Source organism: Mustelus asterias, chromosome 8, assembly GCF_964213995.1.
Source record: "Mustelus asterias chromosome 8, sMusAst1.hap1.1, whole genome shotgun sequence".
Lineage (NCBI taxonomy): Eukaryota > Metazoa > Chordata > Chondrichthyes > Carcharhiniformes > Triakidae > Mustelus > Mustelus asterias.
Genome location: NC_135808.1, coordinates 49,622,022 through 49,645,440, shown reverse-complemented (window position 1 = coordinate 49,645,440; position 23,419 = coordinate 49,622,022). Strand labels below are relative to the sequence as shown.

Here is a 23,419-nt window from a genome sequence, read left to right as displayed (position 1 = left end):
TGACAATGGTTTCATGGTCATCAGTAGATTCTTAATTCCAGATTTATTTTTATTGAATTCAAATTCCACCATCTGCTCTGGTGGGATTCGAACCCAGGTCCCCAGAACATTAGCTGAGTTTCTGGATTAATAGTCTAGCAATAATATCACAAGGCCATCACCTCCGCTGGCTGCCTGGCTCCAGCTACCTCACCATATGGAAAATCCTAGGGTCCATGACCGTCTTCCAGCCTGAGAACATGCCCAACCCAACGAAACTGACTCTGTTTAATGAGGACTAACAAACCTGGGAGCTCTGCCTTGGAGAGAACTGCAACATTTGAAATTTGTGGTCTGCCAGGATATACCCATGATGTACCACAGATAGTAAAGATGGAAATCGTTGAGCTTCTTTTCTTAATAGCTGTAAGTAATTCATTTCTAACAGCTATACAATACAGTGCTAACAACACAGGCCTTATAAACCATCCGCTTGGTCCTAAGTGTCAGCTTGATGTTATTCCATGCATGCTTCACGAATGGACCAAAGGTGGAAGCTGAATTCCCTGAATGTGTATCAGGTTCTTTGCCGTGGACCTGACATGGCAGAATTTACTAACCCTTTTCAGCAGGTTGTTTTGTTCATGCTGTATGTCTTATAGGCTTTTCTTTTTTACCTCAATAACAGATGTCATCCCAATTGAGTAAGTCTCAAGTGAATGCTTATTGTGGGTTCCACCTTTACCAAATTATGTTTCTGTTGCTTCACAGATGAGTGAGCTCAGTGACTTCCAAGAGAACGGCCTCCCAGCAACTACCCTCACACTCTCCTTAACAACTTTACATGTCTTAAGGAAACCATCCCTCATTCTGCTAAACTCCAGGGAATATCGGCAAGTATGATGACCATATTGGATCTCTTCTCCCAACTTAGACAGGAAAGACATAGCAGAGGAGGACAACAGAAGGGCTTCAAGGAAGTGCTGTAAGGCAACATGAAGAAATGCAACATTGACATCGGCTCCTGGGAAACTATTGTTAAGAATTGGGGAATATTAAGATCAAAAACAAAATGAAACAATGGATAAAAGGACATAAAACAGGGAGTTGATTAGAGGCATATATCTGGAGAAATGGTGAGATATGAACTAGCCTATTGGTGCAAAAACAAGTGTTTATATATGTGACTAGAGAAAACAATGGGGCAATAGAAGGAGTAACTTCAATGTGGAGAGAGAAGGAAATTTGACACATACCTGCCAAAAGCCGAATCCACACGGTGGATAACAACAAAGGGGAAGAAACAGAATAAGTGTAGAGCACTAACTGAGGGACAGGAAGAGACATGACAAACATCAGAACTGCAGCAGTGACAGATATAGTGTTTTGAAAGAAATAGCCATTTTCCTGCCTTCACTGATTCGGAAGACCATTTCCCAGATGTAACCACCTTGACATGCATGTGGTAATTATTTTGCTGGATTTAGCTCACCGGGTTACTTAATATTGGATGTTGTTTGGGAAAAGGGGTGTTTCAGAGCTCGGGTAACATAGGTAGCTGGGGATCATGGGTTAGTTTCATTTAAAATTATGTGTATAGTCATCAGTGTTGGTGCAGACCCAATGGGCTGAATAGTCTCCTTCTACACTGTAGGGATTCTATAAAAGAGTAATGAAGTAAAAAATGTCTTTATAGTCATCTGCCTCACTATCCTCATATGTAGCCTGGTGTCTAGCTTTGCTTGGCCATGGTCATGCACCAATGGTAGTCTTTGGGTTGGTTTGTGACATTCCAGGTGCTATTTAAATGCAAGTTAATTTTGTTATAGTAGCCCAGCTGCTTCACTAATATCTTCTCAAGATTGGAATCCACTGTCCTTAGCCTGTTTGCCTTATTTGTGACTCCAGTCTGACACCACTTCATCCCCAGTTAACCAGTGTATCCAACAACAGTGAAGGCTCGGAGCTGGTTCTCTCACCGCTGTTTTGGGTTCAAGCTTCACAATAGAGACCGGAGCTTAAACTTAAGTTCACTGAGGGAGTGCAGCATTGTCAGAGGTGCTGTCTTTCGGATCATATGTTTAAACTGAGGGTCCTGTTTGACCTCTCGGGGCAGAGTCCTTGGGACTATATTGAGAATGGGTAATGAGTGTCCCTTGATGAATATCATTAAAACAAATTATCAGGTCATTATCAGATTGCTTATTGTAGGATCTTGCTGTGTGCATGCTGACTGCCACATTTCCTACATTACAATAGTGACTACACCTCAAAAGCAGCATGATTGGCTGTCAAATGCTTTCGAATGATCGCTGGTCATAAAAGACATGATAAAAATACAAGTTTGTTTTATTTTATTTCTTATAATAAGAGAACTGCAGGAACTCAATCAAACTGCTTGATTGAGTTTTATTATTGTCACAGTGATATGATTCATTCCCCTCCTCACTGTGATTCAACACATGGGTCAGATATTCTCCCCATGAAGATGATGGCATTGATGGCAACTTCTCGAATCAGCAGGAGAAATGGACGGTTGGCATTGAAGATCTCCATGCTGGGCCGCAATGACCGGCCCATCACCATCACGGCTGTGGCTGCTGCTGCTTCACTACCTTCCTCATTCACCTGGCAACCAGAGATTCACAGGTCAGATCAATCCTGCACAGAGCCACAAAAACCCTGCTACATCAACCCATGAAACACTCCCAGGACAGGTACAGCACAAGGTTAGAAACAGAGTAAAGCTCCCTCTACACTGCCCCATCAAACACTCCCAGGACAGGTACAGCACAAGGTTAGAAACAGAGTAAAGCTCCCTCTACACTGCCTTCAGCAAACACTCCCAGGACAGGTACAGCACAGGGTTAGAAACAGAGTAAAGCTCCCTCTACACTGCCTCCAGCAAACACTCCCAGGACAGGTACAGCACAGGGTTAGATACAGAGCAAAGCTCCCTCTACACTGTCCCCAACAAACACTCCCAGGACAGGTACAGCACAGGGTTAGATACAGAGCAAAGCTCCCTCTATACTGTCCCCAACAAACACTCCCAGGACAGGTATAGCACAGGGATAGATTAAGAGAAAATCTCCCTCTACACTGTTCTTTGACCGTAAGAATTTACAGTAGGGTAAATGACTAAGGAATGTTATGAAGACAATGGGAACTGGAGCAATACTCAACAATTAGATTTATTTTGCCACTGAAGTTATTTCAGATCCTTGGCCTGCTAAAGAACAAAGACTCAAAGGAACCGTCCCCTTACAATTCTGAGGTGAAATGCTTTATGGTTGTATCATACCTCCAGGAAGGCTTTATGGAACGCATCTGAGACATAAAAGTTGTTATAGAACCCTTCAACTAGCCCTGTAAAAACAAAGATAGCCAGTGTTACTAAATAGCAAAACTCAGTTACCTGCTAAGCGGAGATCGAAGCAGTCAGCAGTTTGAGGCTGTTTGCATTCTACTGGTTGCCAAATCCTGCTTGCTGATGTATCAGCTGAAACACCGGGTTGGCGATTACGGAGGTGGGCAAGTGCGGAAATTCACAGCAACGTCAGTTTGCTGGTACCAATCCCACCACAAACCCAGCTATTTTCCCGGAGGTGGGTTTAGCAGCAGAAGGGCTATCCATCCATCCATGAACGACAGGGAACCAAGAAAGGCCGAGTAAAGACCTGTTGCAGAGGCTGACTGGATCAGGCCTAGTGGTAATCTCCCAGCAGCAGACTCAAAGGCTAAGCTCAAGTCAGGCTTTGAGGCCCTACATCTTCCTTATTACAACAGGCTGCCCTTGGAAGGGATTTTCTTCCACAATGGTGGTCTGGCTAGTGTGGCCATTTTTCAAACTTTTAGGATTTGGAGAGACTGTGCCTCAAAATGGCGGAGCTGTGTCTCTTACCTGAACCACAGGCGCGGCTCCTTTCATCTTCAAGTGTCTACTTACTGTCTTCAATTGGATGGTGAGGACCCGCCATCCTGTACTCGGTCAATTTGGGGAAAGTCACTGTGGGGCAACTGTATCCCATGCCGTGTGTAGCCATGACCCCCTTTTGACCCTGATGTCTTGACCCAAAACCCAACATCCTGCTCTTGGAAGCCATTGGTGGAGTATAGTGTAGTGCAGTGATTGCAGGTTAACAGGAATGAGGAAACATAGGGGCTAATTTATTGGGCAGGAGCGTAAATGAGAGTGCGAAAGGGAGGACAGTGCAAAACGGGAGGGAGAAAGATGGGGAGCAAGGGAGACGAAGGGCAATCTGGAATACAACTAGGAGGGCAGTCCTATCAAACCTGGCAAATCGGCTTTCTCAGGGTTGAAGAGGTCGACCAGGCCCATCTGCTTCAGCTTGTCGGTCAGACTGAAAGAATCCTCGACCCGGAACCGGGGCAATGAGAGATCGACGTCCGTCATACTCAGCTGGCTGAGCCACCCCACCACCTTATCGTGGGTCAACTGTTCTTCCAGCACCCCCAGGCCCCCTTCTGCCGTGGGGAGAATCAGCACCATGGTCACATCGTCCCCCTTGTACGGGAGCTCGATCACCTTCACCGCATCCTTGGAGAATTTGCCAAAACGGAAGGAGCCCTGCTGCTGCATCATGGGGACTTGGCAATGGCCGTTAGCTATTCTCTCAAATTCCTTTGTCACCGTCCTCTTCTTCTCAAACATTGATTTCCACAGACCCTGCACAAACAGGTTCAAATGTTTAATAATTGCCCCCTCAAGTTTATAACCACAAACTTGTTCTATTTGTATGGTAACATATTCCCATGATGCTTCACAGGAGTGTAAAAAGACAAAATGTCAGCCACAAAGGGTGACATTAGGCCAGGCAACTGAAACTTTGTCAAAGGGGGTCTTGAAGGAGGGGAGAGAGATAAAAGATGTAGGGCTTAGAGAAGGAAATCCACAGCTTAGGCCCTAAGCAGCTGAAGGCACAGCCACCAACGGCAGAGTGCAGAAAATTGGGATGGGAAAGAGGCCAGAATGAGAGGAATGTAGATGTCTCAGGGGGCGGCGCACTGTGCTGAAGGAGATCACAAGGTAATGAGTGAGCGAGTGGAAAACTTTGGCCAAAACCTTTTTTTCACCATCAACATCCCTTAAGTTAAGTTTATTTATTAGTCACAAGTAGGCTTACATTAACAGTGCAATGAAGTTACTGTGAAAATTCCCTACTCGCCACACTCCGGCACCTGTTCGGGTACACTGAGGGAGAACTTAGCATGGCCACTGCATCTAACCAGCACGTCTTTCAGACTGTGGGAGGAAACCGGAGCACGCAGACGCGGGAAGAACGTGCAGACTCCACACAGATCAGGAATCAAACCCAGGTTCCTGGAGCTGTGAGCCTGCAGTGCTAACCACTGGGCCACCGTGCCGCCCTGAATCACCGTTCTGAATCAGGGATACTTGCAGCCAGAGTGCCCCTAATTTTGCAACCTTGATTGAGACCAGGAAGCAGAGGTGGGACATTCCCAGATATTGGGATGAAAGTGTAGAGTGCTTTCACTATGCGACTGGAATCACATGCACAGCCTCTCATGCACCTGGGCGGAGGGTAAACGTGAGCACAGCTGTTGGTCAACCGAAGCCATGGCTGTGTTTCAGAGGCCGGATGTCTCGCTGACCTGTTGCCAGGAGTCTCAGGGATGGGGTGGATGCTGGGGGGGGGGGCAGGGATGGGGCGGGGGTGGGGGGGGGGGTGGGGGGGGGAATCAGCGTCAACATATCACGATTATTGTTCTGAGATACACAGTCAGCCTGGGTCTCAGTCACAGCTCCTTCATGGGGAAGCCCTGTGATATCCCCAGAGGTAACATCATGTACCTGGAGAGCTGACGTAATGAGGCTCCACCACTATCTCCGCTTGGGGAAACATAGAAACTAGAAGCAGAAGTAGGCCATACGATCCCCCGAGCCTGCTCTGCCATTTATTTTGATCATGGCTGATCATTGAATTCAATATCCTATCCCCTCTTCCCCCCATATCCCCTGATTCCTTTAACCCCTAGAGCTAATTTCTTCTTGAAATCAGACAGCTTTTTGACCTCAAGTATATTCTGTGGTAGTGAATTCCAAACATTCACCACTCACTGGTTGAAGAAATTTCTCCTCACCTCAGTTCGAAAAGGTTTACGCCTTATCCTCAAACTATGACCTCTAGTTCTGGACTCCCCCACCATTGGGAACATTCTTTCTGAATCTACCCTGTCTAACCCTGTTAGAATTTTATAAGTTTCTATGAGATCCCCTCTCACCCGTCTAAACTCTGGTTAATATATTCCTAACCGAGTCAGCCCCTCCTCATATGGCAGACCTGCCATCCCAGGAATCAGCCTGGTAACCTTCGCTGTACCCCCTCTATAGCAAGGACATCCTTCCTCAGAAAAGGACACCAAAACGGCACACAATACTCCAGGTGTGGCCTCACCAACGCCCTATACAATTGCAGTAAAACATCCCTATCCCTATACTCAAATCCTCTCGCTATGGAGACCAACATACCATTTGCCTTCTTTACCGCCTGTGTGCTTACTTTCAGCTACTGATGCACGAGGACACCAAGGTTTTTTTGAGGATCCACCTCTCTCAATTTACACCCATTCAAGTAATAATCTGGAACATTCTGGCCTCTGAAATCTCTGGTAGCAACCGAACAGGGGCACTGGGTGATCTATGAACCTACCTTAAAGTAGATTGCGTTAACAATGACCAGGGTGGTGAAGGGTGTAATCGCATCTGGAGGGATGACATCCCTGATCAGTCCCTCGGTCTTGTTGGCCACCCAAGAGTTGATGATTTTTCTGGCTGTTTTTGTGTTTTCCTGTCAAAGAAAGTCTTGTATTTAAATCATGCCGCTCACAATCTCAGAACTTCCCAAAGTTGTATGGAAGTTTGGTGACTTTCTTATGGAAACAGTTGCAGCCAGATTGCAAAAAATACGACATCCAATGTGCACACAGAGAGATCCCATAGACAGCAATGAGAGACTATCAGAATGATTGAGAGATTAATGTTGGCCAGGACACTAAGAGAACTGCCCTACTCTTCTTTGCTTAGTGCCATGGGGTCTTTTATGTTCACACAAGAGTCCAAATGTCTCAGTTTAACATCTTCTTTGAAAGATTAAGTCATCTGACAGTGCAGCACTCCCTCAGTACTGACCCTCTGACAGTGCAGCACTCCCTCAGTACTGACCCTCTGACAGTGCAGCACTCCCTCAGTACTGACCCCCTGACAGTGCAGCACTTCCTCAGTACTGACCCCCTGACAGTGCAGCACTCCCTCAGTACTGACCCCCCTGACAGTGCAGCACTCCCTCAGTACTGACCCCCCTGACAGTGCAGCACTCCCTCAGTACTGACCCCGACAGTGCAGCACTCCCTCAGTACTGACCCCCTGACAGTGCAGCATTCCCTCAGTACTGACCCCCTGACAGTGCAGTGCTCCCTCAGTACTGACCCTCTGACAGTGCAGCACTCTCTTAGTACTACCCTCTGACAGTGCAGCATTCCCTCAGTACTGACCCTCTGGCAGTGCAGCATCCCTCAGTACTGACCCCCTGACAGTGCAGCACTCCCTCAGTACTGACCCCCTGACAGTGCAGCACTCCCTCAGTACCGACCCCCTGACAGTGCAGCATTCCCTCAGTACTGACCCTCTGACAGTGCAGCACTCCCTCAGTACTGACCCCCTGACAGTGCAGCACTCCCTCAGTACTGACCCCCTGACAGTGCAGCACTCCCTCAGTACCGACCCCCTGACAGTGCAGCATTCCCTCAGTACTGACCCTCTGACAGTGCAGCACTCCCTCAGTACCGACCCCCTGACAGTGCAGCACTCCCTCAGTACTGACCCCCTGACAGTGCAGCACTCCCTCAGTACTGAGCCTCTGACAGTGCAGCACTCCCTCAGTACTGACCCTCTGACAGTGCAACATTCCCTCAGTGCAGCACTGGAACGTCAGTCGGGAAATGTCTTGATCAGGTGGAAGTTGAAGTTGTGACTCAATGGTGAGAAGGTTACCATGAAGATCCTGCACTGCTCTGCAATTATTTGTGGAAGATGGAAGGCCCTTTTCATGTTGGTGGTGGATTTCCTCAGGCATTCTCACAACTGCTTGAGGAAAGGTATAGTGGAGAGAGTGACGATTCCCCGGGGTTTCTGCAGTCTCCTCCTGCAGCCTGGGTATGTTTGGGCGGGGATTGAGGAAAGAAGGCTTTCCCCATGAGGCCTGATCTTTTTAATGAGCGGCTGGAGGTGAAGCTGCCTTTTATGGGCCCAAGTGACCTTCCTTGGGATCTGGAACTGCTGATGACAAACATTCCCCCATCCCTCCCTCCCCCACTCACCCTTCCCTCATCTTTCCTTCCCCTCTTCTATATCCCTCCATTTGACCCACTCTCAGTCTCTTCCCTCCACTCTCCTCCTATTCATAACCCTCCCATCCACGCCTCTCCCCTCATTTTCCTTCCTCTCCATGTTTTTCCGTCTCTCCCTGCCCCTCACCTTGAAGTTGACCGGGATGAGTTTGGCCCGGTACACTGCCTCGCTGATATTCTGGAATGTTTCGTTGTACGTCAGAGACTTGTCACCAAAGAGGCGGTTTGCTGACACCAGCTCTGAGGACTTGTTGGCTTTCCGATACAGGCGGCAGTTGAGTTTGGCGAAAAAGTAGTGAACCTGGTCTGACGTCTTCTCCGTGATGCTGTCGAATTTGAAGACCTGCAGATAGGGAGGGAAGGAGTGAGGGAGGGGTGGATGAGAAAACAGTTGAAACCACTGCTTGACACTCCCACAACAACATCTTGGGGATGACTGCTCACAATCGGCCATTGCCACACACCTTACCATATTCATCACCACCCCAAAACTATTGACTATTTCCCCTTCCTGATCGTTGGGGCAGGATGTGGCTGGTGTCGGTGTGGTGAGTGGGGTGTGATTGGGGCAGGGAGTGACAAACCCAACCCTCAGCACTGAATTATCCAAGCCTCTTCCATGTTCTGGTCTCTAACTGAGGTGGGATGGGGGAACTTGGCCACATTTCCATGTTCCTTCATGTCCATCTCTGTAACATTCTTCAGCCCCTACAACCTCCCTAACTCTATAACCTCCTTCAGCCCCTCTACCCCTCCCTACCTCTGTAACCTCCTTCAGCCCCAACAACTTCCCTATCTCTGTAACCTTCTCCAGCCCCTATACCCCTCCCTATCTCTGTAATCTTCTCCAGCCCCAACAACACTATCTCTGCAACCTCCTCCAGCCCCTACAGTACTCCCTATCTCTGTAACCTCCTCCAGCTCGAACAACCCTCTCCATCTCTGTAACCTCCTCCAGCTCCAACAACCCTCCCTATCTCTGTAACCTCCTCTAGTCCCAACAATACTCCCTATCTCTGTAACCTCCTCCAGCCCCTATACCCCTCCCTATCTCTGTAATCTTCTCCAGCCCCAACAACACTATCTCTGCAACCTCCTCCAGCCCCTACAATACTCCCTATCTCTGTAACCTCCTCCAGCTCGGACAACCCTCTCCATCTCTGTAACCTCCTCCAGCTCCAACAATCCTCCCTATCTTTGTAACCTTCTCCAGCCCCAACAACACTCCCTATCTCTGTAACCTCCTCCAGCCCCTACAACACTCCCTATCTCTTTAATCTCCTCCAGCCCCTACAACCCGCCCTATATCTGTAACCTCCTCCAGCCCCTATAACCCTCCCTATCTCTGTAACCTCTCCAGCCCCTACAACATTCCCTTTCTTTGTAACCTCCTCCAACCCCTACAACCCTCATTATCTCTGTAATCTCCTTCAGCTCCTGCAACCCTCCCTATCTGTGTAACCTCCTCTAGCCTCTAGAACCCTCATTATCTTTGTAATTTCCTCCAGTCCCTACAATCCTCGCTATCTCTGTAACCTCCTCCAGCCCCAACGATCCTCCCCACGGCACGGTAGCACAGTGGTTAGCACTGCTGCTTCACAGCTCCAGGGTCCCGGGTTCAATTCCCGGCTCGGGTCACTGCCTGTGTGGAGTTTGCACATTCTCCTCGTGTCTGCGTGGGTTTCCTCCGGGTGCTCCGGTTTCCTCCCACAGTCCAAAGGTGTGCGGGTTAGGTTGATTGGCCAGGTTAAAAATTGCCCCTTAGAGTCCTGAGATGTGTAGGTTAGAGGGATTAGCGGGTAAATATGTGGGGCCTGGGTGGGATTGTGGTCGGTGCAGACTCGATGGGCCGAATGGCCTCCTTCTGCACTGTAGGGTTTCTATGATTTCTATGATCTCTTCAACCTACTTCAGCCCCACAACACTCCCTATCTCTGTAACCTCCTTCAGACCCTATAACCTGTATTTCTCTATTTTCCTCTAGTCCACTCTCTGAGATCTCTGCCCTCCTCTGGTTCCAGCCTCTAGCTGATCTCCAGATAGATATAATCATTCTTCATTGGTGGTCACACCTTCAGCTGCCTAGGCCCTAAGCTCCTGAAATCTCTCTCTCTCTAAATCGCCCTGCTTTTAAATGTTTGATCAAATGTGATCCTGCCACTTTTATTACATGACTTGCCCCACACCCTTCCATTCACCAGTCAACACATCCATCCTTGTGACGCACTGCTTTTCCACACCAACTGGAAAGCAAAAAGACTTATTACCCAATTAGATAATGCTTTACTGTCAGCCAAAAGCCTTTATTTTCCATTTTCAATATTTCTGCATCAAGTAAAGAGAAATATTCAAAGAAAACAACAAAGGATAAAATCTTTTTTTTATTGTTCAGATGATTTTTCTCCAGGATTTACAGATAGCAGTGTCCTGGAGGTTTGTCATCCCAATCACTCTACTGCTCGCCATTAAAAGGCTCCTTCATCTCTCTGATTCTTTGACCAAGCTTTTGGCCTCCTGACTAATGCCTCCAATTTATGGCTCAGTGTCAAATGTTGTCTGGATTATGCTCTGGTAAATTTAGTACAGGTTACTACTTTAAAGGTACTATATAAACACAAGGTATTGCTGTTGTGGGCAACCGAAAACAGGGTTCAGATTGGCTGAGATTGGATGCAGGATTGGTTGTAAACTGAGTTGGGATTGGTTGAGATGGGATCCAAGATTGGCTGTAAACAGGGTTCCAATTGGCTGAGACCAGATTCGGGATTGGCTGTAAACAGGGTTGGGATTGGTTGTGATCATCCATCGCCCCCATCCCCAGACCGCATCATCATGATAAAATTGTCCACTGACTCTGAAGTTGTCATGTGAAGTTGGATGATTGGCTGGTTATTGGAGAAGGTCACTGCAATCATGCAATGAGGTTATTGGAGAAGGTCACTGCAATCATGGAGCTGTGGCTCACAATGAGGATCAGAAAAATAACCAATGCCACTATGGAACACAATGTTGATTGCAAATATTGACTGAAAGGTGCAGAGCTTCTTGGGGAAATGATTAACAAACGGCTTGATGGCTGACAGTCCCAATCTCCAAACTTTCACTAACTGAGGTGTTTGAAATGAATAAAGATTGAAGATGATGAGAGTAGACAGAGAGAAACGATGTCCGCTGGTGGAACATCCGGAACAAGGTCACCGAATCCTCAAATCCCAGCCCAGCCCTTCAGGGGTGAGATCAGGAAACACTTCGTCACTTGGAGAGTGGTGGAAATCTGGAACTTTCTCCCTGAAAAAAAGCTGTTGAGGCTGCGGGGGAGCCAACTGAAAATGTTCAAACCGAGCCTGATCGGTTTTTCTGACACAAGGGGATTGAGGGTTATGGAGCAAGCTGGAGAAATGGAGTTAAGATACAGATCAGCCATGATATCATTGAATGGTGGGATAGGCTCGAGGGGCTGAATGGCCTCCTCCTAGAAGCAAGGTTTAAGTGAGTACTGTGTGAACTCTCCCCCAAACACCACCCACTGAAAAGAAGCATATGGTTATGAGAAATTCTCCTACTCTCAGCCAGGACCCTGGAGGAAACCCACAAAGGGATTGGTCTGAGTAAATAGGGTGAGTGTGACATTATTAGGAAATACTACTGTTCCTGGATAAGAGAAGTCTGAGGGGTTACCTAATAGAGGAACAGAAAGACATGCATTTCTGTAGCACCTTTGACAACCTCAGAACATCTCAAGATGTTTTCCAGTCAATGAAATATTTCTGAAATGAACTGACTGTTGAAATGGGGGTAACAAGGAAAGCAAATTTTGCACAGCAAGATCCAACAAACAACAATGTGCTAAAAGACCCTTGGCAAATCAGTCATAGTTATATAGGTTGAGGAATAACTGTCACCAGAAATCCGGACAAACTACCCTGCTTTCTTTGAAATTCTGGAGTGGCATCTTTTACATTGAATGAAAAGGCAGTTACAGCTTTGCTTTAACTTATCCTAAAGACACGCCCTCCAACAGTGTGGCATTCCCTCAGTACTGACCCTCTGACAGTGCAGCACTCCCTCAGTACTGACCCTCTGACAGTGCGGCACTCCCTCACTACTGACCCTGTGACAGTGCAGCACTCCCTCAGTATTGACCCTCCATCAGTACAGCACTCCCTCAGTACTGACCCTCTGACAGTGCAGCGCTCCCTCAGTACTGACCCTCTGACAGTGCAGCACTCCCTCAGTATTGACCCTCCATCAGTACAGCACTCCCTCAGTACTGACCATCTGAAAGTGCAGTACTCCCTCAGTACTGACCCTCTGACAGTGCAGCACTCCCTCAGTACTGACCCTCTGACAGTGCAGCACTTCCTCAGTACTGACCCTCTGACAGTGCAGCACTCCCTCAGTATTGACCCTCCATCAGTACAGCACTCCCTCAGTACTGACCCTCTGACAGTGCAGCGCTCCCTCAGTACTGACCCTCTGACAGTGCAGCACTCCCTCAGTATTGACCCTCCATCAGTACAGCACTCCCTCAGTACTGACCATCTGCAAGTGCAGTACTCCCTCAGTACTGACCCTCTGACAGTGCAGCACTCCCTCAGTACTGACCCTCTGACAGTGCAGCACTTCCTCAGTACTGACCCTCTGACAGTGCAGCACTCCCTCAGTACTGACCCTCTGACAGTGCAGCACTTCCTCAGTACTGACCCTCTGACAGTGCAGCACTTCCTCACTACTGACCCTGTGACAGTTCAGCACTCCCTCAGTACTGACCATCTGAAAGTGCAGTACTCCCTCAGTACTGACCCTCTGACAGTGCAGCACTCCCTCAGTACTGACCCTCTGACAGTGCAGCACTCCCTCAGTACTGACCCTCTGACAGTGCAGCACTTCCTCACTACTGACCCTGTGACAGTTCAGCACTCCCTCACCACTGACCCTCTGATAGTGCGGCACTCCCTCAGTACTGACCCTCTGACAGTGCAGCACTCCCTCAGTACTGACTGTCTGACAGTGGAGCACTCCCTCAGTACTGACCATCTGAAAGTGCAGCACTCCCTCAGTACTGACCCTCTGACAGTGCAGCACTCCCTCAGTACTGACCCTCCAACAGTGTGGCACTCCCTCAGAACTGACCATCTGAAAGTGCAGTACTCCCTCAGTACTGACCCTGTGACAGTGCAGCACTCCCTCAGTACTGACCCTGTGACAGTGCAGCACTCCCTCAGTACTGACCCTCTGACAGTGCAGCACTCCCTATGTACTGACCCTTAGACAGTGCAGTATTCCTTCAGTACTGACCCTTTGACAGTGCGGCACTCCTTCAGTACTGACCCTCTGACAGTGCAGCACTCCCTCAGTACTGACCCTCTGACAATCCAGCACTCCCTCAGTACTGACCCTCTGACAATCCAGCACTCCCTCAGTACTGACCCTCTGACAATCCAGCACTCCCTCAGTACTGACCCTCTGACAGTGCAGCACTCCCTCAGTACTGACTCTCTGACAGTGCAGCACTCCCTCAGTACTGACCCTCTGACAGTGCAGCACTCCCTCAGTACTGACTGTCTGACAGTGGAGCACTCCCTCAGTACTGACCATCTGAAAGTGCAGCACTCCCTCAGTACTGACCCTCTGACAGTGCAGCACTCCCTCAGTACTGACCCTCCAACAGTGTGGCACTCCCTCAGTACTGACCATCTGAAAGTGCAGTACTCCCTCAGTACTGACCCTGTGACAGTGCAGCACTCCCTCAGTACTGACCCTGTGACAGTGCAGCACTCCCTCAGTACTGACCCTCTGACAGTGCAGCACTCCCTATGTACTGACCCTTAGACAGTGCAGTATTCCTTCAGTACTGACCCTTTGACAGTGCGGCACTCCTTCAGTACTGACCCTCTGACAGTGCAGCACTCCCTCAGTACTGACCCTCTGACAATCCAGCACTCCCTCAGTACTGACCCTCTGACAATCCAGCACTCCCTCAGTACTGACCCTCTGACAATCCAGCACTCCCTCAGTACTGACCCTCTGACAGTGCAGCACTCTCTCAGTACCGACCTTCTGACAGTGCAGCACTCCCTCAGTACTGACCCTCCAACAGTGTGGCACTCCCTCACTACTGACCTTGTGACAGTGCAGCACTCCCTCAGTACTGACCTTCTGATAGTGCGGCACTCCCTCAGTACTGACCCTCTGATAGTGCAGCACTCCCTCAGTACTGACCCTCTGACAGTGCAGCACTCCCTATGTACTGACCCTTAGACAGTGCAGCATTCCTTCAGTACTGACCCTTTGACAGTGTGGCACTCCTTCAGTACTGACCCTCTGATAGTGCAGCACTCCCTCAGTACTGACCCTCTGACAATCCAGCACTCCCTCAGTACTGACCCTCTGACAGTGCAGCACTCTCTCAGTACTGAAGATCACACACCTCCATGAGTTGCCTCAGGGTTTCCCCACATGCTCCAAGTTTGGTCATGGCGAAAGCTGTGGAGATGCTCAGGGGCGATAGGAAGATATTCTCCCCATTGGACTTCGACTTGCTGAGCTGTTTGTAGAAATCAAAGGCGAATCTGCTGTTGGCCCTGGACAGTTCCCAGACCCGAGGGTTGGTGTTCTCAGGAAGTACCCTGGACTCGGGCTGTGTTGCCCCTGCTGCTGTGGACTCGACTTTCTTGTCTGGCGTACGATAGACACACATCGGTTGCCCTGGGACGTCCTTGAGTTTGATGTTGCAGTGGGACAGGTCATTATCAGAGGAAGTGGTAGGATCTATCGCCCCCACTAGTGCTGCAGAGAGCAACAAGGCAAGGAGTTCCATCCTGGAAAGGTATGAACAGCCCGATTTAAAGCGAGAACTGGTGGTCAGTTATACAATTCGTTAACAAGTACAGTCACAGAAAGATTTGCAATTATATAAATTGCTTCATATGCTGGTGTGGAAAATGCAAGTTGATTCTGAGGGTCAGCAAATAGAACTTGCAAAAAATAAAATTGCAACTATATTGGCAAAGAATAATGTTGAAAAACATTGAAAAATGTGTTTAACGGAGTGCAGGAAAAATTATTATGGCAAAAGAACAACTAAACACTAATAAGAGTCCATGGATGAATGTGGATATATGGGAAGAGTTAAGTACATCGACAGCAGAGTGTGGGATAAGGGAGAATACAAAGAGATCAGGAGAGAAACACAGAAACATAGAAAATAGGAGCAGGAGGAGGCCATTTGGCCCTTCCAACCTGCTCCACCATTCAATAAGATGATGGTGGATCATCCAACTCAATAACCTGATCCTGTCTTACCTCCATATTCTTTGATCCCATTCGTCCCAAGAACTATATCTAACTGCTCCTTGAAAACACACAATGTTTTTGGCCTCAATTGCTTTCTGTGGTAGTGAGTTCCACAGGCTGACCACTCTCTGAGTGAAGAAATTTCTCCTCACCTCAGCCCTAAAAGATTTATCCCTTATCCTTAAACTATGACCCCTGGTTCTGGACACTTCCACCATCAGGAACATCCTTCCTGTATCTATCCTGTCTAGTCCTATTTGAACTTTATAGGTTTCTATGTGATTCCCTCCTCATCCCTCTGAACTCCAGTGAATATAATCCTAACCGATTCAATCTCTCAGGAATCAGCCTAGTAAACCTTCTCTGCAGAGAACATCCTATAGCAAGAACATCCTTGCTCAGATAAGGAGACCAAAACTGCACTTTACGGCGACGTTGCTTTTTGATGCTTCAATGTTGGCTCTTCCTATCATTGTGAAGTTGGATTGTTCATATATACTCATAGGGAATGTGAGTTGTTTAGACCGTCGTGAGACAGGTTAGTTTTACCGTAGTGATGATAAAAAGTGTTGTTGCAAAAGTAATCCTGCACAGTACGAGAGGAACTGCAGGTTCAGACATTTGGTGTATGTGCTTGGCTGAGGAGCCAATGGTGTGAAACTACCATCCGTGGGATTATGACCGAACGCCTCTAAGTCAGAATTCCACCTAAATATTCCAAATGTGGCCTCACCAACGCCCTGTATAAGACATCCCTGCTCCTGCACTCAAATCCTCACTCTATGAAGGCCAACATATCATTTGCCTTCTTTACCACCTGCTGCACCTGCATGCTTTCCTTCAGCGACGATGTGCGAGGACACCCAGGTCTCACATTCCCCTCTCTTAATTTGTGGACATTCAGATAGTAATCTGTCTTCCTGTTTTTGCTACGAAAGTGGATAACCTCACATTTATCCACACTATACTGCACCTGCCATGCATTTGCCCACACACTCAGCTTGTCCAAATCATACTGAAGCATCTCTGCATCGTCCTCACAGCTCACCCTTCCACCCAGCTTTGTGTCATCTGAAAATTTGGAGATATTACATTTAGGTCCCTCATCTAAATAATTAATATATAAACAAGGCAGAGGAACTATGATGTTAAATTATCAAGGAGCATAAATCAAAATAATAAAATATTTTACAGGCAGATTGGTAATAAAGAAGGAAGGCTGTAAGAGATATTGTACCATTCAGGGATAACTAGGATAATACCACAGGGAACAATAGAGAGTTGGCAGAAATATTAAACAGCCAGTTTGCTTCAGTATTTACCAGGGAGTTAAAACAGGCGGACATGACATTGAATAAGGATATTAGCAATGAGATAAGTGAATTTAAAATATAAAAAAAGGGGCGATTCTCCCAGCCCACTGTGTTGCTTTTTTAGTAAGAAGTCTCACAACACCAGGTTAAAGTCCAACAGGTTTATTTGGTAGCAAATACCATAAGCTTTCGGAGCGATGCCCCTTCGTCAGATGGAGTAGTTATCTGTTCTCCAACAGTGCACAGACACAGAAATCAAGTTACAGAATACTGATCAGAATGCAAATCTCTACAGCCAGCCAGGTCTTAAAAGGTACAGATAATATGGGTGGAGGGAACATTAAACACAGGTTAAAGAGATGTGTATTGTCTCCAGACAGAACAGCTAGTGATATTATGCAAGATCAGGGGGAAAGCTGTGGCGAGCTGTGGGGGTTACTGATAATGTGACATAAATCCAACATCCCGGTTTAGGCCATCCTCATGTGTGCGGAACTTGGCTATCAGTTTCTGCTCAGCGACCCTGCGCTGTCGTGTGTTGTGAAGGCCGCCTTGGAGAACGCTTACCTGAAGATCCAAGGCTGAATGCCCGTGACTGCTGAAGTACTCCCCCACAGGAAGAGAACAGTCTTGCCTGGTGATTGTCGAGCGGTGTTCATTCATCCGTTGTCGTAGCGTCTGCATGGTTTCCCCAATGTACCATGCCTCGGGACATCCTTTCCTGCAGCGTATCAGGTAGATAACGTTGGCCGAGTTGCAAGAGTATGTACCGTGTACCTGGTAGATGGTGTTCTCACGTGAGATGATGGCATCCGTGTCGATGATCCGGCACGTCTTGCAGAGGTTGCTGTGGCAGGGTTGTGTGGTGTCATGGTCACTGTTCTCCTGAAGGCTGGGTAGTTTGCTGCGGACAATGGTCTGTTTGAGGTTGTGTGGTTGTTTGAAGGCAAGAAGTGGGGGTGTGGGGATGGCCTTGGCGAGATGTTCGTCTTCATCAATGACATGTTGAAGGCTCCGGAGAAGATGTCGCAGCTTCTCCACTCTGGGGAACTACCCAGCCTTCAGGAGAACAGTGACCACGACACCACACAACTCTGCCACAGCAACCTCTACAAGATGTACCCGATCATCGACACAGATGCCATCATCTCACGTGACGCACCAACACCAAATTCATCAGCCGCACTCACAAGACAGCACCGAACATCACCCAAGCACAACGCAATGCCATCCACGCTCTCAAGACCAACCGCAACATTGTCATCAAACCAGCAGACAAAGGAGGGGCCATCGTCATACTGAACAGAACGGATTACTGCAAAGAAGTGTACCGACAACTGAACAACGAGGAACACTACAGACAGTTACCCACAGATCCGACCAAAGAACACACCCGTCAACTCAACACTCTGATCAAAACCTTTGATCTGGACCTTCAGAGCACCCTCCGTGCTCTCATCCCACGTACTCCACGCGTTGGAGATCTCTACTGCCTCCCAAAAATACACAAGGCAAACACACCCGGCCGTCCCATCGTTTCAGGAAATGGAACCCTGTGCGAGAACCTCTCCGGCTATGTCGAGGGCATCTTGAAACCCATTGTACAAAGAACCCCCAGCTTTTGTCGCGACACTACGGACTTCCTACAGAAACTCAACACACATGGAGCAGTTGAACCAGGAGCACTCCTCGTCACAATGGACATCTCGGCACTCTACACCAGCATCCCTCACGACGATGGCATTGCTGCAACGGCCTCAGTACTCAATGCCGTCAACTGCCAGTTTCCAGATGCAATCTTACAACTCATCCGCTTCATCCTGGACCACAATGTCTTCACCTTCAACAACCAATTCTTCATCCAGACACACGGAACAGCCATGGGGACAAAATTCGCACCTCAATATGCCAACATCTTCATGCACAGGTTCGAACAAGACTTCTTCACCGCACAGGACCTTCACCGATGCTATACACGAGATACATCGATGACATTTTCTTCCTTTGGAGTCATGGTGAGCAATCACTGAAACAACTACATGATGACATCAACAAGTTCCATCCCACCATCAGACTCACCATGGACTACTCTCCGGAATTGGTTGCATTCTTGGACACACGCATCTCCATTAAGGACGGTCGCCTCAGCACCTCACTGTACCGCAAGCCCACGGATAACCTCATGATGCTCCACTTCTCCAGCTTCCACCCTAAACACGTAAAAGAAGCCATCCCCTACGGACAAGCCCTCCGAATACACAGGATCTGCTCGGATGAGGAGGATCACAACAGACACCTCCAGACGCTGAAAGATGCCCTCATAAGAACAGGATATGGTGCTCGACTCATCGATAAACAGTTCCGACGTGCCACAGCGAAAAACCGCACCGACCTCCTCAGAAGACAAACACGGGACACGGTGGACAGAGTACCCTTCGTCATCCAGTACTTCCCCGGAGCGGAGAAGCTACGGCATCTCCTCCGGAGCCTTCAACATGTCATTGATGAAGACGAACATCTCGCCAAGGCCATCCCCACACCCCCACTTCTTGCCTTCAAACAACCGCACAACCTCAAACAGACCATTGTCCGCAGCAAACTACCCAGCCTTCAGGAGAACAGTGACCATGACACCACACAACCCTGCCACAGCAACCTCTGCAAGACATGCCGGATCATCGACACGGATGCCATCATCTCACGTGAGAACACCATCTACCAGGTACACGGTACATACTCTTGCAACTCGGCCAACGTTGTCTACCTAATACGCTGCAGGAAAGGATGTCCCAAGGCATGGTACATTGGGGAAACCATGCAGACGCTACGACAACGGATGAATGAACAACGCTCGACAATCACCAGGCAAGACTGTTCTCTTCCTGTGGGGGAGCACTTCAGCAGTCACGGGATAGAGCTGTGAAGAAGGCCTATAGTGTGTTAGCTTTTATTAACAGGGGGTTGGAGTTTAAGAGCCGTGGGGTTATGCTGCAACTGTACAGGACCTTGGTGAGACCACATTTGGAATATTGTGTGCAGTTCTGGTCACCTCACTGTAGGAAGGATGTGGAAGCGCTGGAAGGAGTGCAGAGGAGATTTACCAGGATGCTGCCTGGTTTGGAGGGTAGGTCATATGAGGAAAGGTTGAGGGAGCTAGGGCTGTTCTCTCTGGAGCGGAGGAGGCTGAGGGGAGACTTAATAGAGGTGTATAAAATGATGAAGGGGATAGATAGAGTGAACATTCAAAGACTATTTCCTCGGGTGGATGGAGCTATTACAAGGGGGCATAACTATAGGGTTCGTGGTGGGAGATACAGGACGGATATCAGAGGTAGGTTCTTTACGCAGAGAGTGGTTGGGGTGTGGAATGGACTGCCTGCAGTGATAGTGGAGTCAGACACTTTAGAAACATTTAAGCGGTTATTGGATAGGCACATGGAGCACACCAGGATGATAGGGAGTGGGATAGCTTGATCTTGGTTTCAGATAAAGCTCGGCACAACATCGTGGGCCGAAGGGCCTGTTCTGTGCTGTACTGTTCTATGTTCTATTCAGCCTTGGATCTTCAGGTAAGCGTTCTCCAAGGCGGCCTTCACAACACACGACAGCGCAGAGTCGCTGAGCAGAAACTGATAGCCAAGTTCCGCACACGAGGATGGCCTAAACCGGGATGTTGGATTTATGTCACATTATCAGTAACCCCCACAGCTCACCACGGCTTTCCCCCTGATCTTGCATAATATCACTAGCTGTTCTGTCTGGAGACAATACACATCTCTTTAACCTGTGTTTAATGTTCCCTCCACCCATATTACCTGTACCTTTTAAGACCTGGCTGGCTGTAGAGATTTGCATTCTAATCAGTATTCTGTAACTTGATTTCTGTGTCTGTGTACTGTTGGAGAACAGATAACTACTCCATCTGACGAAGGGGCATCGCTCCGAAAGCTTATGGTATTTGCTACCAAATAAACCTGTTGGACTTTAACCTGGTGTTGTGAGACTTCTTACTGTGTTCACCCCAGTCCAACACCGGCATCTCCACATCATTGCTTTTTTAGCACAGCGGGCTGGGAGACTCGTGTGGAGTCCGTTTAGCGAGCTCCCTGCTGAGCGCCATGGCCTCCGCGATTCTCCGGACACCGGATTTCCGGTACCGTCAACTCTGTGCCAGAAATTGGCATGGAGCTGCATAATTTATTTAAATTAGCATTTTAATACAATTTAAATCCCATTAGCGGGCCCGGGACTGAAATCTCTGGGCCCGCTAGTGTCTCACCCCCCAAGGCCAGGAGTGGTTCACTCCAGCGGGGTTTACTGCAGCTCCCACTTACGGGGAGCTGGAGGCCTGACCCAGCTGGAGTGAAGGGGGAGGCCGTCAAGGCCCCCCAAAGGGTCAGGAGCCGGGAGGGTGGCGCCCCCTGGGCATTGGCAGCCTGGGCCCCCTGGCACTGCTCAAGGGGAAAAGTGCCCATGGTTGGCGCATGAGCAGTGGCCCGCTCAGCATTATGCTGCTCTCCAGGGGGAATAGGCCCCACGCCCTGATTTTCAATGGGATTCACGCTAGTGCACTCTGCAGTGCACAGAGTACGGGAGATTGTTTTGAAAACTCCCACTGAAAACACCAGCAGGATTTACTGCAGTTTTTACACGAATTTGAGACGTAGAATTTTTTTGGGAGAATCGCCCCCAAGATTTTTGAATAAACAAATGAAAGTCAAAGAGGATAAAACCTTCTCACAAAGTGGAAGCATAATTACTCAGACTTAATAATTCACTAGATAAAGTACGAGAGGACTGGTGGATAGCACATGTCATTCCGATATTTAAGAAGGGGGGACAGAAGATGTCCAGGGAATTATAGACCAGTCAATTAGGGTGGCACGGTAGCACAGCGGTTAGCACTGTTGCCTCACAGCGCCAGGGACATCGATGCCTGGCTTGGGTCACTGTCTGTATGGGGTTTGCACATTCTCCCCATGTCTGCGTGGGTTTCCTCCGGGTGCTCTGGTTTCCTCCCACAGTCCAAAGATGTGTGGGTTAGATGGATTGGCCAGGCTAAATTGCCCCTTAGTGTCATGGGGAATAGCTAGGGTAAATGTATGGGGTTATGGGAATAAGGCCTGGGTGGGATTGTAGTTGGTGCAGACTGAATAGGCCAAATGGCCTCCTGCTGCTCTGTAGGATTCTATGTTCTATGTTCAACTTAATGTTAGTGATGGGAAAAACAATGGAATTTACTGAAGGAGAGAATAGATCATTTAGAATTAACAAATATAATAATAAGCAGTCACCATTGGTTTCAAAAGGGAAAATCTTGCTTGGCCAATATTATCATTTTGTGGAGATAACAGAGAGAGTTGGCGCTTGTAATGTAGTAGATGTAACATATCTGGATTTTCAAAAGGCCTTCCCAGAACAGACTGATGAATAAGGTCAGAGAATGTGGAGTCAGGAGATAAGTGACAGACAGACACATGCAATATAATGTGGATAAGTGTGAGGTTATCCATTTTGATGGCAAAAATAGGAAGGAAGATTATTATCTGAATGGTGGCAGTTTAGGAAAAGGGAAGTGCAACGTGACCTGCGTGTCATGGTGGAAGAGTCACTGAAGGTTGGCATGAAGGTACAGCAGACGGCAAAAAAAGCTCATGGTATGCTGGCCTTCGTCACAAGAGGATTTGGGTAAAGGAGTAAGGATTTCTTGCTACAGTTCTACAGGGCCTTGGTGAGGCCACACCTTGAGTATTGTGTGCAGTTTTGGTCTCCTAGTCTGAGGAAGGACATTTTTGCTATTGAGGGAGTCCAGCGAATGTTCACCAGACTGATTCCCAAAATGGCAGGACTGACATATGAAGAGACACTGGATCGATTGGGCTTGTACTCACTGGAATTTAGAAGCATGAGAGGGGATCTCATAGAACCATACAAAATCCTGATGGGGCTGGACAGGTTAGATGTGGGAAGAATGTTCCCGATGTTGGGGAAGTCCAGAACTAGGGGTCACAATATAAGAATAAGGGGTCAGCCATTCAGGACTGAGATGAGGAAGAAGTTCTTCACTCAGAGAGTTGTGAACCTGTGGAATTCTCTACCACAGAAAGCTGTTGGGGCCAGTTCGTTAAATATGTTCAAGAGGGAGTTGGGCATGGCCCTTGCGGTTAAAGGGATCAAGGGGCATGGAGAGAAAACGGGAGTGGGATACTGAAAGTTCATGATCAGCCATGATCGTTTTGAATGGTGGTGCAGGCTCGAAGGGCTGCACTCCTGCACCTATTTTAAAGTTTTTTTTCAAGATAGGAAGCAGAGAGTGGGAGTAAAGGATGGTTATTAAGAGTGGCAGAAGGTGGGAAGTGGAGTACCACTTCCAGGATCGGTGCTGATATCACTGCTGTCCACAATTTACAGTAAACATTTGGACTTTGCAATCAAAAACA

General features: G+C 48.2%; 1 protein-coding gene across 2 annotated transcripts in view; it reads right to left on the bottom strand.

Annotated features, from left to right (window-relative positions):
- Positions 1-2,316: 2,316 nt before the first annotated feature.
- The window catches only part of serpinc1 (serpin peptidase inhibitor, clade C (antithrombin), member 1), a 29,585-nt gene continuing 8,482 nt past the window's right edge, over positions 2,317-23,419 (bottom strand). For both annotated transcript variants that reach the window (XM_078217944.1, XM_078217943.1), the window contains exons 2-7: positions 14,801-15,191; positions 8,498-8,713; positions 6,675-6,812; positions 4,276-4,669; positions 3,284-3,348; positions 2,317-2,607 (exon numbers count right to left, since the gene is read on the bottom strand). In XM_078217944.1, coding sequence (XP_078074070.1) covers positions 2,425-2,607; positions 3,284-3,348; positions 4,276-4,669; positions 6,675-6,812; positions 8,498-8,713; positions 14,801-15,190 — 1,386 coding nt within the window. In that variant the 5' untranslated portion in view covers position 15,191 and the 3' untranslated portion in view covers positions 2,317-2,424. The remainder of the gene's footprint in view (positions 2,608-3,283; positions 3,349-4,275; positions 4,670-6,674; positions 6,813-8,497; positions 8,714-14,800; positions 15,192-23,419) is intronic.